Source organism: Tetrao urogallus (genome assembly GCF_951394365.1).
Source record: "Tetrao urogallus genome assembly, chromosome: 16".
Classification (NCBI taxonomy): Eukaryota; Metazoa; Chordata; class Aves; order Galliformes; family Phasianidae; genus Tetrao; species Tetrao urogallus.
The window spans coordinates 3,181,474-3,197,334 of NC_136829.1; the positions used below are offsets into that span (position 1 = coordinate 3,181,474).

Genomic DNA, 15,861 nt, shown 5'->3' on the forward strand with positions numbered 1-15,861 from the left:
CCCGTCGGGTGCAGCAGTCTGAAGCCCCCACCACCGTGTCCCATGTGGACACCCTCCCACCAGGCTGATGGGCCAGAAGCCCACGACTCTGTCGGGATTTGGGAGCAGCTGATGCAGAGCTGGAATCCATGATATGACTACTGCACCTCCCTTGGGGAAACCATCGAGGAAACACCGACCCTGAGATCCCATTTGGCCACGGTGTCACAGAGGCGTTAAACCTTGCCAAGACGGCAGTGTTGCCATGTCAGGAAGAGCAGCAGGCGTCTGTAGACCACGGGTTCCTCTGAGGTCACCCTGGTGGTCTTCTGCTTTGTCCTGGGCTCGGAGTCGGGTTTCCACCCACACCCCGGAGGGGCCCAAGGCCTTTGGTACCTTTGCCATGAGTCCCCAGCAGTGGGATGAGCTCTTGGCCCAGGCCTACCAGCTGCCCAAGCCTTGCACATTCTTCTCAGGGCACGTACCCGGCCCGTGCTCTGCTCACCCCCTCCCTGCCTTATCTTTAAAGAGATTTTATTTTTGGAGATTCCTTCTGCAGTTCCTTCTGTTCGCCCTAGTTTCTCTCCCTCTTTGAAGATGTTCCAGCAGGGTCCATCAAAGGCCGAGCAGATCTGTAGAAAGGGAAATGTGGAATGGTCACTCTGGCAGCTGCTGAAATGCACTTCCTGTGGGTTTGGGTGTTTTCAGAGCTGGCCTTTGTGATGTGGCTTTCAGGGTGGTAGGAAGCTCATCCTCACATTGCTGGCCATTGCAGAGCCGTGCCCTGCTCAGACAGGTGCAAAGCAGCATCCTCTGCAGGGCGGCGGGGTGGAACCCCACCAGCACAGTGAGGAGCCCACAGCTTTATCTGGAGCAGAGAGGATTTGCTTTAGGCTATCAGCCTGCTTGGCCAGTCCACAGCTTCCACAGCCATCTTCAGCAATGCGGGCATCTCTCCAGCCATTGAGGCTCCCCTGTTTTTCCTTCTGTAGCTCTCTGCTTGACACGTTGGCATCCTGTGAGATGACGGATGAGGATGGGGCTCCTCAGCTGTGCCCCTGAAAGCTGGATAAGTGTCTCCCCACGGTCACCACCAGCACCCAACTGTTGACTGTTCTGCAGTCAGATCCTTGCTGGACCCAGAGATCCATGGGCTGCTGGGGGGACTCAGCCGTTCCCAGGTGATCCCCCTGCTGCTCCCTGACCCCATGGGAGGAATGCTTCCCGTTAGCAGTCTCTGATAAGAGGCAGGAAGGAGAATTACTCTCCGTGTTGGGCAGTTTGTTAGAAGTTTTCACACTTAACATATCACCGCTATCAGCTCCCTGAAATGCACAGGAGAGGAGTGCAACGGCGGCTGTTTAGATAAAGACAATCTGCAGAAGGGCTATTTTGGGCATATTTCCATCCAGCGGGAATGTCTGCGCACAGGAGGGGCTGACAGCCCAGCACTGCCATCCGACAGCATCCCTCCAGTCAGCCTGGGGCTGCAAGGCTCCCTCCAAAGCAAATGCCTGCTCTGCAAAGCACTTCTTCACCAAAAATCCTTTGGGAGCAGATGTGAAGTTGCTGCTGCTCGCTGTGGCAAAAGACGTGGGCAGCAAGAGGGCCTGAGCACTGTGCTTCCAGTGCACGCAAGAAATGAATATCCAAAATGATTATCAGGACTGAGAATGTATCTGGAAGAAACACGACTTGATCAGTCAGGCCAGAATTTGCAAGCAGAGTTCTGGGAAGTTCCCATTCAGGCACGGACAGCAAGATCACCTGGAGGTGGGGAGAACTGGAGGGTTTTATTTGTTCACTGTGATTTTCCCAGCTCTGAGGTTCTAGGGACCTGCACAGCCTCTGAAAGACCCAGCATCTATTTAGCAGCAGGAGTTGTACAGAATGCTGCAAATATCACAGGAGGGGGTGAGCTGACTTCAGTGAAATTGCTTGAAGTTTTGGCAATGAATTTCAAAAAGAGAGAGAAGAGCCTCTTGCCCCAGTCATCTGAACATTTAATAACACCTCAACTTCAGCTGGCTGCAAGGACAGGTCCTGGCACACAGCAGCTGTTAGAAATCAGGTCCACGAGCTGCCTTAGTCGTGATTTCCAACACATTTCTGCGCACTGCGGGACAGGACACATGCTGAGCCCACAGCACCCAGCTGCTCAGCTCTTGCTCTCTTCACACATCCTCGTTGCTCCATGGGGAAGCTCCATCAGAGCCGTGCTGAGGAGACAGCTGATAGAATTAAGCGTGCTGCACTGAGATGTGCTGCATGGCCTCAGCATTTGTTTCCCTGGCTTTGCAGAAGCTGTGGCTCTGCTCTCCTAGCCCATCAGCCCAGTTTTCTGCTTGCTGCACGCTCAGGCACTGCTTAGTTCTTTCCCCCCTTACTGTGCTTGGTCAGCAAGCCCCTTGCTTGATCCAACTCAGCTCATCTTACGACAAGGGAAGATTGCTCAAGACAAAGTGGCAACAACTACAAGAGTTTTTCATGGGACCTGGTAGGCTTGGCTCTTCCTTAAGACTGGCTGCCATCTGTAAGGGAATGATATTCCTGCATGTCCCCGTGCTGTGGCAGACCTCCCTACATCAGTGTGGCCCATTAGATGGTCACAGCAAGAAAGTGGCTCACTCCAGGCTGCCAAGCAGGCTGTGACCTGGTGAAAGCAGAAGGAGATTGTGGCGACCAGGCACAACTTCTCCTTCTTGGCCAAGGAAGCAGATCCTTCACATCTGCTGGTGTCCCAGACCCACACAAAAGGATGTGTCAGGGTCTTGCCCAGTCCTGTGTTCAGAACATACACTCACAGCATCTTGGATGAGTCACGGAAGACCCAGAAACGTCTGGTGGTACCTCTCAGCTTCTGCTCAGCATCCACAGCATTTTGAGGGGCTGCTGCTGTCCTCCACAGTTGGTGCACGCTGCTCCATCCAGGGATCCAAGCTGAGCATTTAATTCTCCAGATTGGTGTGTATGCCCAATTCCAGGTTTCCAGTCTGGATGCACCCTGTTAGGGCAGCAGCTTGCAGAAAGCAGCTTTCCCTTACAAGTCCCCTGGGACCAGGAAAGTCCTGTCCCCACGGCCTTTTGGACTTTAGGGCTACCCTGAGCAACCTGCTGCAGCAGCAGAGTTGGACACAACCTGAACTGTCACCTGTTTGTTGGCTGCTGAGTGAAATAAACCTCCCAGAAAGCACCGCAGAGGGCAGATCCTGGTGCTGCAGGGACCACAGGTCAATGGGTCCACTAAGAAGGAGTGGTGAGGCATTGGCACAGGCTGCCCAGGGAAGCGGTGGAGTCACTGTAGCTGGAGGTGTTCAAGAAAATGGTAGATGTGGCACTTGGGGACACGGTTTGGAGGGTGCGGTGATGGTGGATTGGTTAGATTAGATCTTAGTGGTCTTTTCCAACCTTGGTGATTCCATGATTCTATTCCACAATCCTATACATGGCCAGCGTGGTGGCTGCTGGCGAGCCATGGAAAAGGCGATAAACATCAGGTGCCGTGGTCCAGGGCAGGCTGCTGGGAGGCATGTGTGCACATCCCCATCCTGGAGCTTGTGCTCCACTCTGGGAAGTGACAGCACAGCCAACCTCAGGTGGAAGGTGATGGTTTGGTTTTCTGGGTCCCACTGGATCACCCGGTTCAGTGCTATTTCTGCCTCGCTCCATGGCTGCTCCATGACACAGAAAGGCCTGGTGGAAGAGCTAAGGAAGTGAAATTACTTTGGGGAAGAAATGACACTACTCACTTATAAATAACTCGGGTTTCATTGATCTTTTAGATGCTCCCTTGGCAGAGAGTCCAATGTCATCGCTCCAGTCATGCAGACAATACTTGGGTATTGTTTTATTCTCAGTTACAGGGAAAAGGACAGCACCAGCTGCCTCGCTATCTTTAGCCCATGAGAGCACCCCTCAATTGTTCTGCACTTCAAACAATAGGCACACGTGTGGAGGGTTTAAGATTGCTGGCCTTAGCAGAGCATTTCACATTGAAATGCAGCCTCGGAAACAATAGATTTCTTTCATGCCCTTGCTCAAGCTGGTATTCCTATGACGGAGAAGCCAGGGTGCAGGAGCTCTGCCTTGTTTTCCTCCAGCAGGATGGGCCAGCGAGGGGGCTGGACTCCCTGGGGAGCCCTGCGAGCTCCATCCACAAAAATAACCCTATTGTTCTGCCTCTATTTGGCTGGTGTGGAACATCACATCATCCTCTCCGCTCGCAGAGTCAAACCAGTAGCTCTCTTACTACTCCACTGCAAAATGCGTTTCAGCACCGGCATGCAAACATCTCAAGATACAACGGCGTTGGCCCAAACCCCATGAGTTGGTTTTTCTTTGCAGCTGGAACTGCAGCAAGGCAGAACGAGGGGATTTTTTTTTAACAGGGTACCAGGGGAAGCGAGCACAGAGGATGAGCCCTGCTTGGAAGGCAGCAGCTCGGTGAGCACCAGCAGCTGCATCGTATCAAATGCCTGCATACCTCGGCAGCACGGCCGGCTCATGGCCGCCCGCTCCCTGCCCACCCTGCAGTGCTTGCCTCCCAAGCACCTGGGCATGCTGTGGGCATCACAGGCTTGGTATGGGGCTGCTGGGGATGGACCCTCCTCTGAGGGGAACAAGAAAAGCAGCATTGGCTCAGAGCCATTGATACCCTCAAGCTGATTTGTATTGAGTTTCACTTGTCTGATCCCTGGGCAGCCTTTGAGAGCAGACACAGCACCCCAGAGCCACGAAGCTCATCTTGGAAGGCTCTGATAAAGCCAGAGGAGAGGTTTAGAAACACAAAGCGCTTTTCTTTTAAACTTTGCAGGGCCCTATTTTTAGCTAATAAAGATAACGCCCCAGTTGCTGTTGTTCATCTTTTGTTGCATGGAACATGCCAAATACTTACCATGTCTGCCATGTTTTTTTTATCATTTAACCTTCTCCAAGCTGCACTGTGGCTCCCTCGTGCTGCAGCAGAGATTATGGGCTATCTGCATGTGCTCTTCATAGCATGGCTTAGGTTGGTGCGGACTTAAAGATCATCTAGTTCCAGGCCCCTGCCACAGGCAGGGCTGCCAACCACCAGATCAGGCTGCCCAGGATCACATCCAACCTGGCTCTGCATGCCTCCAGAGATGGGGCATCCACAACCTCCTGGGCAACTCATTCTGGATCCGCCCTGGGTCAGTTAGGAAAGATCTCATTCTCCAGACTGAATTTGGAAAGAGGGAACAGAAGGCAAGGCAGAGCTCCCTACAAAACGAGCTTTGCCAGCCTGAGCAGGCTGTGTTCATTCTGGACGCTGTGAAGACAGGGCAGCACCTTTCCCGACTCTCCTGAAATGAAACTGGACTGCGTTTTGCAGTGCTTTGATTAGGAACTGCAGCCTGCCACGTCCTTCCTTTACTCTCACAGCAAGCAGGGAGCAGGACAGACTCTGGGCCCTGCCAGGAGAAGTGAGAGGACAACGCTACTGCCTGCATGCACCCAACACGTCCTGCACCCATCCCGTCCTATAGCCCACGTCCTACGCCCAGTGCTTCCCCCCGCCGTGCCCTACACCCAGCACGTCCTATACCCAACGCATCCTACACACAGTGCATCTTAAGCCCAACAATTCCTACACCCAGCACGTCCTGCACCCAACGCACACGCACAGTCGACACCAGCCGGACCCAAAGACACTGCCTCGGCCCCCCCCCACCAAGCACGCATGCGCGCACTAAGCCCCGCCCTCCTCCCTGGCTTCTTTGTTCCACGCTGATAGGTCGGTGGCGCTGCCAATCGGCTGGCTTTTGGGGGCGGGGCCAGGCTATTGTCCAATCGCCGTGAAGAAGGCGGGGCAGCCCGGGAGCGCAGGAAGCAGGTACGGGTTGGGGTGTGCGGCGTGCGGGCTGTGGGGGGTGTGGGGTGCGAGGGGCATGGTGTGCAAGGCGGGACTGGGATGCTATGGGGTTCAGGGGTCTGGAGGGCTATAGGGGGCTGTGGGACGTAGGGTGGCTGTGGTGTTCAGGGGTTTATGGGGGCTGTGGGGTGCAGAGAGGCCATAGGGTGAAGAGGGGCAGTGGGGGACTGAAGGGACATGAAATGTAAGGGGGGTTGTGGGATGCGGGGTGCAGAAGGGTTGTAGGCGACGGTGGGGGGTGTGGGTTGCAGGGGGCTAGAGGGGCTGGATGCAAGTTACGGGGTTCAGAGGCTGTCAGCCAAGGCATGGTGTCCATGGGGAGATGTGGGGTGCTGGGTACCACCAGTGGGGCCGGGGCAGGCTCTGCCACTCCTCACCCCCATCTTGGGCTGCTCAGTGGCTGTGAGTGACCCCGTGGTGCCGCAGCATGGCAGGGCCGTGGGATGTGGTGCTGCGGGATGAGGCAGCCCTGAGGCAGGCAGCAGTGGTGGCGGTGGATGCGGCGCTGCTGGAGGGCGTGCTGATGCGCACCGAAGCTGAGCCCAACGCCTCTGAGGTAAGTGTAGTCCCCCATGGCCCCACAGAGCCGCACAGCCCCGCACCAAGGCACTGCTGTTGTGCCCCTGCAGGTGGTGAGCTATGCACCCTTCACACTGCTGCCCTCGGCCGTGCCCCATGCCCTGTTTGAGCAGGCCTATGCTGTACAGCGGGACTTCAACCTGCTGGTGGATGCCATCAGCCGGGACAAGGGGTTCCTGGAGCGCACCCTGGCCAGGTAACGTGTTGCAGGTTGCATTTAGTGGAATGCAGAATCGTGGATTCGTTGAAGGGAGTCATTAAGGTTGGTAAACGCCTCAAAGATTGTCTAGTCCAACCATCAACCCACCATGCCCACCAACCCACATCCCTCAGTGCCACATCTTCACACCTGCAGAACAGTCACTCCACCACCTCCCTGGGCAGCTGTGCCACTGCATCCTTGCTCTTTCAGAGAAGATACTTCTCCTAATATCCAACCTAAATGTTAAGTAGGAATCATGTATCATCTCTGCAGGAATTCTCTTCTTTCCTGACTTTTTGTCCTAATGTTCATTTCCATCAAGTCTCTGCGATTTGAGGTCTCCCTGGGCCAGCAGTTGTCTGCTGGCAGCGACTTCTGCCTCACCAGTACCTGAGCTTTTCGGCTTCTCAAGTCACTGGCACTGAGGCTGTGAATTCAAGTAGCTGGAGGCTTCCTCAAGTCCTGCTTGTGGCAGCCTGCTTTGGTCTTGTCTGCACTTGTTGGCAGCTGGCTGCTTGCTACCGAAGCCTTAAGTTGCCTTACGTTGTGTCACGGGAAGTTCAGGTTGGAGATCAGGAGAAGTTTTTTCTCAGAAAGAATAGTTATGCATTGGAACAAAGAGGAGTTGGTACAGTCCCTGTCCCTGGAGGTGTCCAAGTAATGTGGAGGTATGGCACTGACATGGGTAGTGAGCGTGGTGGGATGGGTTGGGATTGGAGTGGATGATCTTAGAGGTCTTTTGCAACCTTAGTGATTCTGTGAAGTACTGAGCACTGCAGCACACAAAACTCAGACATCCAGCAGGACAGGCATCTGGTGCAGCCCTGAGCTGTGTGTGCAGGCACGGGGATGCCTCTGGGTCCTTCCCTGTACCTGCAAAACTGTCATGTTCCTTTGCTTTTGCTCCGTGCTGTCTCTGCCCCACATCCCCACACACTGCACCAGGAATATCCCCAGCAGGGATTCTTAGTGCCTCTGTAGTGTTGTGAGAGGACTGACCTGGTCCTGCTGTCCCTCCAGCACCATCAAGGTGGATGACTTCACGGCACGGCTCTTCAGGATCCACCAGCAGGTTCTGGAGGAAGGGCTGGCACAGGTAGGCTGCAGCAGGGTGGGTGGGCTGCCACAGGTCCCAGCGCTCTGTGGGTGCAGCTGGGGAGAGGTGCATGGAGCCCCTCAGATGGTGTGGGGTGTGGGGTCGCTGCTAAGCAGTGTTGTACAGAGCCAAGGCCATTCACAGCAAGGAGCCCAAGGAGCTGGGAGGGGAGGGAATAAGGACTGCTGACTTCAACTGGCTAAAGGGATATTCCATGTCTCATGACATCACATGGAAGGAGTTTTCAAGGGAGTGGGAGTTCATTTCACTCTCATTCACTTGCTGGAGGCTAGCTGGCCATCAATCGGGGGATGCTGAGCAATTGCTCGTTCATCACTTGTTATATACATTATATGTAGTCATAGTTATTTATGCTTTTCCTTGTTCTCTTAGTAGATGGTTTTATCTCAACCCACGAGTTCCGTTTTGCTTTGATTCTCTCCCCTATCGCACTGGGAATGGAGCGAGCGAGCGGCTGCGTGGATGCGGGGCCGCACCTCACTCCCTGCCCTCCGCCTCAGTCTGTGTTTCTAGGCATCAACCGCTCTGACTACATGTTTGACTGCGGGGCAGCCAGCCCGCCGGCGCTGAAGCAGATTGAGATCAACACCATCGCTGCCAGCTTCGGTGGCCTCGCCTCCCGCACCGCTGCCGTGCATGGGTATGGAGCAGCTGCGGCCCAGCCTGTGCCCCAGCACAGAGCCGTGGTGCCTGGGGCCGGGTCTGGAGCCGCTCCTGTCGTGCAGGCGGGTGCTCAGAGTGCTGAGGAAGCCTGAGGAGGCGGCGAGGTTGCTGCCCAATGACCCTGCCCAGGGGCTGGCCATGGGCATCGCCAAGGCCTGGGAGCTGTACGGCTCGCCGAGGTGAGTGCTGCCAGCTCCTGCAGCTGCACATACTTAGTTTACAGCTGTAGTTCTCAGACAGTGCTGTTGGTTTAATGACCCTGATAGGGCCCAGCCTCTTCCTGCCTTTCCCCTTTGTGTGTGTGCCCAGCACATGGTGGTGTCACGGGGCCGGTCCTGCTCTCTGTGCCAGGCCACAGAACTGCTGCAGGAGGCTCACGGGAGCTGTGCAGGCAGCCTGGATCACAGAGATCAGTGGTGGGTGAGCCTGGTGTGTGATCTCTTGAGTTAATGGTGCCCTGTGTGTCTCTTCCAGTGCCGTGGTGATGTTCCTGGTGGAGAAGGCCCAAAGGAATATTTTTGATCAGCGATGCGTGGAAAACAAGCTTTGGGACAGGTAAAGCAGAGTCTGCTTCTCAGTTGGCCACGTGTGCAAGGTTAAAGTTAAAACATGTCACGGGTTCCTGGCCTGTTGGAGGGCATGCTGTGGCGTGCAGTGGGACTGTCCTTACCTTGGACTTCTCCCTGAGGTCTCTCAGCTTTCCTTTGCCAGCATCCTGCTCCAGCAGCACCAAAGCCACTGCTCTCCAGGAGTGGTTCCTTGCCAGTGATGTACCCATGAGTCCTCAGAGCCACTCCAGGGTGGCTTTGCTGCAGGCCGAGGCAATAAGGAGCAGAGCAGGGATACCAGTGGTCCTGTTTGCTTTCTAACTTGGGATTGGGCAGAGGGTCTTCAGTAAAAGCTTAATTATTGAAGCTTCAGCCCCACTGGGAAGGGCTTTACAGATCTGTGGGGCTCTGGAGAAAGTGAGGTCAGAGGAGGCTGAGCCTCAGGGCTGAGCATGGTTGGGGGAAGAGCCACGGCTCCACCGGGGAGTTTGCAGGGCCACAGTGCCACTGTGTGGGGAGGGACAACAGAGCTGAAGGGAGGAGGTTCCCCAGGAAGCACTGGCTGGGAAGCCAGCAGTGAGCTTGTCCTGCATGAGATGACAGAGCAGAATGATCACTGGCTTCTTAGAAAAGCTTTAGGAAGGGCAAAGTGAGCGTGGAAGAATGCGGGGTGTTCAGCACGCGCTGCTTCCTGCAGCATTTGAGCTGGGTGCTGGAAATGGAGCTGTTCTGTGAGCTGTGCCTGCCTCTTGTGACCGCCCTGCTCCTCCTGCAGGAACATTCGGGTCATCAGGAGGCGGTTCCAGGACGTGTATGAGCAGGGCTCCCTGGATGACTCCCGGAGGCTCTATGTGTGAGTAGGAGCAAGGTGCGCGCTCTGGCTCTGCGCTGGGCACGCAGCTCTCAGCTGAAGTTGCTGGAATGGTTTCGAGTGTAAATAGTGGCTTTCTGGGAGTGCAGGTCTCTTCTGTGCCTCAGGCTGCTGCTGCTTCCCGTAGGGATTATGTGATTGTTTTCATGATGGTGGGACTTTGCATGCACACGTCAGTCTTTTGCAGCTAGAAGCCCTATTTCTCTCTCCCAAACCACAGCCTCTGTGCTCTACAGGGTCCTTTCTTCCTCCATGCACATCTGCAGCACACCCAGGCTGTTTCTGAGGTTTGCACTGACACATTTCCTGTTGACCCTTGACTTGATGCTTTGCCTGGGTCTGAGTTACCCGTGCTGGAGGAGGAAGCACCGCATCTGTGATGGGCACTGAGCATGCTCTGCGTCTCACCCACGCAGGGAGCGGATGCCAAGTGTGATGTTTGTCCTATCTCCAGGCTAACATGCTTGGAGCTGCACGAGCCCAGAGGAAGCTGTGGTTGCACGCCAATGTTTTTTCTGTTGTTAGGCAGATTTTTTCCATGCTGTGACCTTTGGGGCATCCTCCACGTTTAATTAATGAATGCACTTGTCAGCGCCAGGCGGTTAAGGGAAAAGTATTGCAGTGCTTCCTCTGGAGCATCTTCCCCTTTCCATGAGTGCTGTCACATGGCAGTGGCCATGCTGGGCTGCATGGCTGAGGTTGGGGTGCATGGTACCATGATGCTGGCAGCTGTGCCCTGCCCTGAATCACCCTCAGATAAGGATCCTGTTCCCTCCCAGCCATAAGAATGTGAGGCTGCTGAACAATGAGCTCCTCACCTCCCTCTGGGCTGGGTGCCTGACTTATGGAGGCTGTGCTTAGAGCAGGGCTTCCCATATCCCCTCCCTTCTTGAGGAGCTCAGGAGGTGAAGCAGAAAGGGCAAACCCCATCACACACTGCCTGTCTGGGCCTGTCAGCCCTACATGCTGGGCTCTGCGTGGAGGAGCTGCTGGCTCTGATGGCTGCTGCTTTCTGTTCCAGGGACGGCCAGGAGGTAGCAGTGGTGTACTACAGAGAGGGCTACGTGCCGAGCAACTACGATCAGCAGGTCAGCACCCACTGCTTGCTCCTAGAAGCTGTGGCAGGGGTTTGGAACATCCCACGGTCCTGTCCTGGGTGGGGTTAGTCCTGTCTGGGTGGTGTTGGGATGCTGCCTGTCCCCACTGCTCGTGTGGTGCTCCTGTAGTAGGGAAAGCAGGTGGCTTCTTTCTGCAACCACCATTCCTGTGGGCAGCTCCTGTCTGCAGCACTGAATCGCTGCTGAGCAGTGCAGGTTAATGCAGATTAGCACATACTTAAAGGCTTGAACTACAAACCTTTTCCTGCCCTCAGTTATGCATTAGGACTGGTAGTAGCAGGTGAGAACAATACAGAACAGCTCTTGGCTGCTGTCTGGAAAGCAGCAGGGCACAGGGGGAGGTGGCAGAGCAGCCTGGTGTGCAGCTCCCAGGGGCTGTGGCAGATCCGTGGGTGCAGCTCTGCTGGGATCAGAGTGCTGTCCCCATCCCGGCAGGCAGGGATCTCACAGGGAGGGCTAAGCAGAAACAAGAGGAGGAAGCCTGGCTGTGCTGATGGGCTGATTGCTCTCCCCCTATCAGAACTGGGAGGCACGGCTGCTGCTGGAGAGGTCGCGGGCAGTGAAGTGCCCTGACATTGCAACGCAGCTGGCTGGCACCAAGAAGGTGCAGCAAGAGCTGAGCCGCCCGGGGATGCTGGAGAAGCTGCTGCCTGGCCACGCTGAGGCTGTCAAACGCATCAGAGCAACATTTGCTGGGCTGTACTCGCTGGATGTGGTGAGTGGGATTGGAATGAGGGTGAAGAAGAGACACGTGCTCGGCCTGCATGATGTAATTCCTTGGTTCAGAAACATCAGTATGTTTTGCTGGCCTCAGGCCCCTGGTAGTTATGCTCAGAGAGGACTCTGGAGGAGCTCCTGCTCCTTGCTGATCCTTTGCTGCTACTGTCTTTCTTCCAGGGTGAAGAGGGTGACCGGATTGCTGCCACAGCTATCGCCAGCCCTGAGCGGTTTGTGCTGAAACCACAGCGAGAAGGAGGAGGTACGAGCTGGAGTGGGTTCCCCTGGGTTTTGGTGTGGTTCACACTGTCCAGTGTCATGTGTCCTGTGATGGCTTCTGGTCCTCATCAGAGGGGTGAGAGGCAGGGTGGAGTGGCTTTGTGCCCACAGGGATGTATCACAGTGGTGAGGGAGCGCTGCTCCTGCTGAGCTCCAGGTTCCACCCTCAGGGAACAACCTGTATGGTGAGGAGCTCAAGCAGGTCCTGGAGAAGATCAAAGACAGCCCTGAGAGAACCTCCTACATCCTGATGGACAAGATTGAGCCGCAGCCAGCAGTGAATTATTTGCTGAGGGCACGCAGTCCCCTAAAGGCCTCCAAGTGCATCTCAGAGCTTGGTATTTTCGGTGTCTATGTCAGGTGAGTATCATGCAGTATGGGGTGGTTCCTATCCCTGCTCCTCTCTCAGAGGAACATCTCAGCAGCAGGGCGGATGTTCCAGGATAGAGGGATAGGGACAGCTGGTGTTGGGTGGGATATGTAACCAGCAGCAGCTTTCCAAACCCCAAAGTTGGGGTGTCCCATTCCCAGTTGCTGGAGGAACCTCCCAGCATCTACACACAGCCTCACTCAGAAAGAGCTGAAGGTGGAAGAGGTCGTGCTCAACCCTAAGTAGCTGCTGCTTTTGTTTAAAGCCCTTTATAACAGGAAAACACTTCCATAGCTTATAGATTGAAGCTCTTCTACAACTTTTAGCAACAACTGCACTCTGGCAGCATTCACAGCCCAGCATTGCTCCCTTGCAGAGCATTCCAGTCACCATAGCCCAGCCAAAGAAGGGCAGCATCACCACTCATCCTCACAGGAGGAGCCACAACTCAGATTGTCGCAGATGGGAGAAATGCTGTGGGCTTCCTGCTCCACCATGCTTCCCCTCTGCCTTCTCTTTGCAGGCAGGGCACAGAGCTGGTGCTGAATGAGGCCGCCGGGCACCTGTTGCGGACGAAGGCAGTGGAGCACGCAGACGGCGGGGTGGCAGCCGGGGTGGCAGTGCTGGACACCCCCTACCTGGTGTGAGCTCCTCGTGCAGTGCTCACAGGGCTGGGCTGCCACAGGGCTGCTTCCCTCAGGGTGCACCTAGTGAGGTGGGAAGGGCTGGAGACAGCCAAAGGTTTTGCACTGGTTTGAAATGTGCTCTTGGAGGCTGCTGCAGCACTGGAGGGGACCCTGCTCAGCGCCAGTCCCAGTTTTGTTAACGCTCCTATGCACGTGGACAGCTGCCATGCTGCAGCTTCCCCAAGCCTCCATCACTGTCAGTGCATTCTCTTGGCTTCACCGTGGGACCAGCACTGAGGGATGACAAGATGCGTCTCCCCCGGGTTTCCTGAATCAATGGGAAGAGCAGTGGGTGCTCCTGCTCACGGGCCATGTCTGCAGTGCACCCCCCTTCCACTCCAGCCCTGCTCAGCTGAGTAACTCCAGGTGTGACACCAAGTGCCCCTTCCTGGAATTGCCCTGGTGAAGCACCTAGGCAGCCTGAGCTCCGCTGCTCAGTGACTGCAGCGAGGCCTTATGCCTGTGTTCCTGATAGCCCTGCTGGCTGTGCCTACAGCCTGCAGTCCAGGTGCCTCAATCAAGCACTGATCTGCCACTGCGCAGTGGTTTTGTTCTGTGGCTGATTCCACAATCCGTGGCTGGTGTTCAGCTGGGGGGCTTGATTACCCCACCAGAGATTAAAACATACGCTGCATCTAAACAAGGCTCTGGGGTCAGTTTTGTCTGAGAATAGCTGTGCAAAGAGGGACACATATCTTAAATTGTACCTGGAGTGGGGGTAGCATGATGGATGGTTTGCACAAGCCAGCCTGAGTGCAAGCTCTGGGGGTATGCCCTTGGCTGAGCTCTGTCCCCCGCTTCAGATGAAGCTGTCAGGGATGCTGGCTGCTCTGGGCTCTGCTCAAACTCCATCTTACAGACAGAGCTGGGGTCACATTCTCCTTTACACATTTGCTTGCTGCTCCGACACCAGGGGAGCTGGTTCTGCTCAACTTGGTCCCTGCAAAGCCAAATTTATCTGACAAGCTGTGATGGCAGCTGAGAGCTCGCTGTAGCCCCTCAGTATCCTCCTCTCCTCCAAGCTTGGCTCCTGGTCCAGGTATGGCTTTTGGGCAGCTGCACACCTATGCATGGACTTTTCTTGGTCAACCTGGCAGCTTCTGCTCTGTTCAGTTAAGTCTGTTCAGCAGCATTGGAGATGTGTCCTGCGCTGCAGCCCAGCATGAGCAGCCAATGCTGAGCTGCAGGTGTGAGGCACAACGCCCTCCAGGAGGAAGCAGTCTGGTCTTAGTCCTTGGGTGTGCTTTTGGTTGGAGCAGTGAGCAGGGAGAACGCAAGGTTAGCTGCAACCATGAGGAACAGGATGTGAGCACTGGAGCAGAGCTCTGAGCTCCTGGAGGCAGCACGTGCTGCTTTCTGCCTGGTGCTGCTCCTGCGTCCATCCTGCACGTTGATGACTCGTGGGTGTCACACATCTGGTGCTTTCCATCCACCTTGGTGGAATGATGTTGGCTGCGGACCAGGAGAAAAATAAAGCACAGGCTCTGGTGCTGGAGCTTCTGCCCTCTGCCCAGTGTAGGGGCAGCACAGACTGAGCCACAGCCTTGGGAAAAGAGAAAAGCATCAGCTGACACCACTGCAGCCACATAAGCACCATCAGTGCTCAACCACAACACAGGGATGAGTGTCTGTCCCACACCACTTGTGGCTTCCAGAACAGCTCCTGGTTACGGCACAGAGGTCTCCCCCTGGACTCCACACCAGACAAACATTTACAGTGCACCTACCCCTACACATGCTCTGAACCTGTTTCTGTTTTGTTTTCTTGAATTTTTATTCCATTTTGCATAGAGTTCTAGCTGTCTCCAGCCAAAATTACACAACAAGTAGTAACAGAGGAGAACAGATGTAGGAACTCACGTTAAAGAAGTGGCACAATGCTATGGAAGGGAGCAGTGGGTGGTATATGGGACACAGGCATGACTGAGGTTGTAGGTCACAGATACCGTGCCGGTGAGAGCAGCAGGCAAGAAATGAGACTTGGGCAGCAGCTCTGCAGAGCACCTGCAACACCTGCCCTGGGCCTTGGAAGAGTTACCTCCTCCCTTCCAGCCAGCCAAACACCAGCTCAGTTTAAGGGTAAAGCCTGTTGCAGCAAGATTTAAAGCTCATTTGTCCTTTGGTTTAAGTGTAGAAATCAAACAACTCAGGTGTGATTTCAATGCAGACATTACAAGGAGGTATCCTTCCCAGCTCAATCCAGGGCTGATGTTCAATGTAATTAACTTGATGAGGAAATGTTGGCTTTGGTAGCACCCTCATGGTGTTCAGACTTGGGCTGGAGTTACTGTTTTCTCTCATCATCATAAAGTCATGCCAGATTTAAGCAGAAGCAACACACGTTTGATTGGTTTGCAGTGGGAAAGATGCCTCTGCAGTGCTCTGTACCAAAGAGCTCTAAAAAATCCAGCTAAAGCACAGAGCTCCCAAGCCTTACCTCATTCTCTTGCAGGTATGGGACCTAAGCTAAAAAACAGTGGATGCAAGACTAAAATTCAGTTGTGCTTATGATGTGAGAGTGCTTTTAAGTTTTCCCATAGCTCTGAGTAGAAAAGGAAGGTTACTCAGCATGTAGACAGTGGTAGATGAGCCTCCCTTGCCTGCCTGCACTGAGTAACTCCAGTACCACTTCCCCTACAATCTGCCCCCAGCTCCTTCCCGCTAAGGGAACCAACTAAGGACACCAGGGTCCCTCAACTACATAAAGTTAATCAACACCCCCTTCCCCCCCCAAGAGAAAACAATAAAAATCAAGATCGAGGTGATGAAAACAGAGGAGCACAGGTCACAGGTCCCTGCATAAATGAGGCCAAACCTCAGGTGTATGATACCCATCTCC

At 54.8% G+C, this 15,861-nt stretch overlaps 1 protein-coding gene across 1 annotated transcript; it reads left to right on the forward strand.

Moving 5' to 3' along the window:
- Nucleotides 1-6,299: 6,299 nt before the first annotated feature.
- Nucleotides 6,300-12,983, forward strand: GSS (glutathione synthetase; the record flags this gene model as incomplete). Its single annotated transcript, XM_079543404.1, has 12 exons — nucleotides 6,300-6,428; nucleotides 6,502-6,647; nucleotides 7,674-7,749; nucleotides 8,271-8,410; nucleotides 8,496-8,612; nucleotides 8,908-8,988; nucleotides 9,757-9,834; nucleotides 10,874-10,940; nucleotides 11,491-11,685; nucleotides 11,868-11,949; nucleotides 12,137-12,326; nucleotides 12,860-12,983. The coding sequence occupies 12 exons, from the start codon at nucleotides 6,300-6,302 to the stop codon at nucleotides 12,981-12,983; spliced, it is 1,425 nt and encodes a 474-aa protein (XP_079399530.1).
- Nucleotides 12,984-15,861: the final 2,878 nt, after the last annotated feature.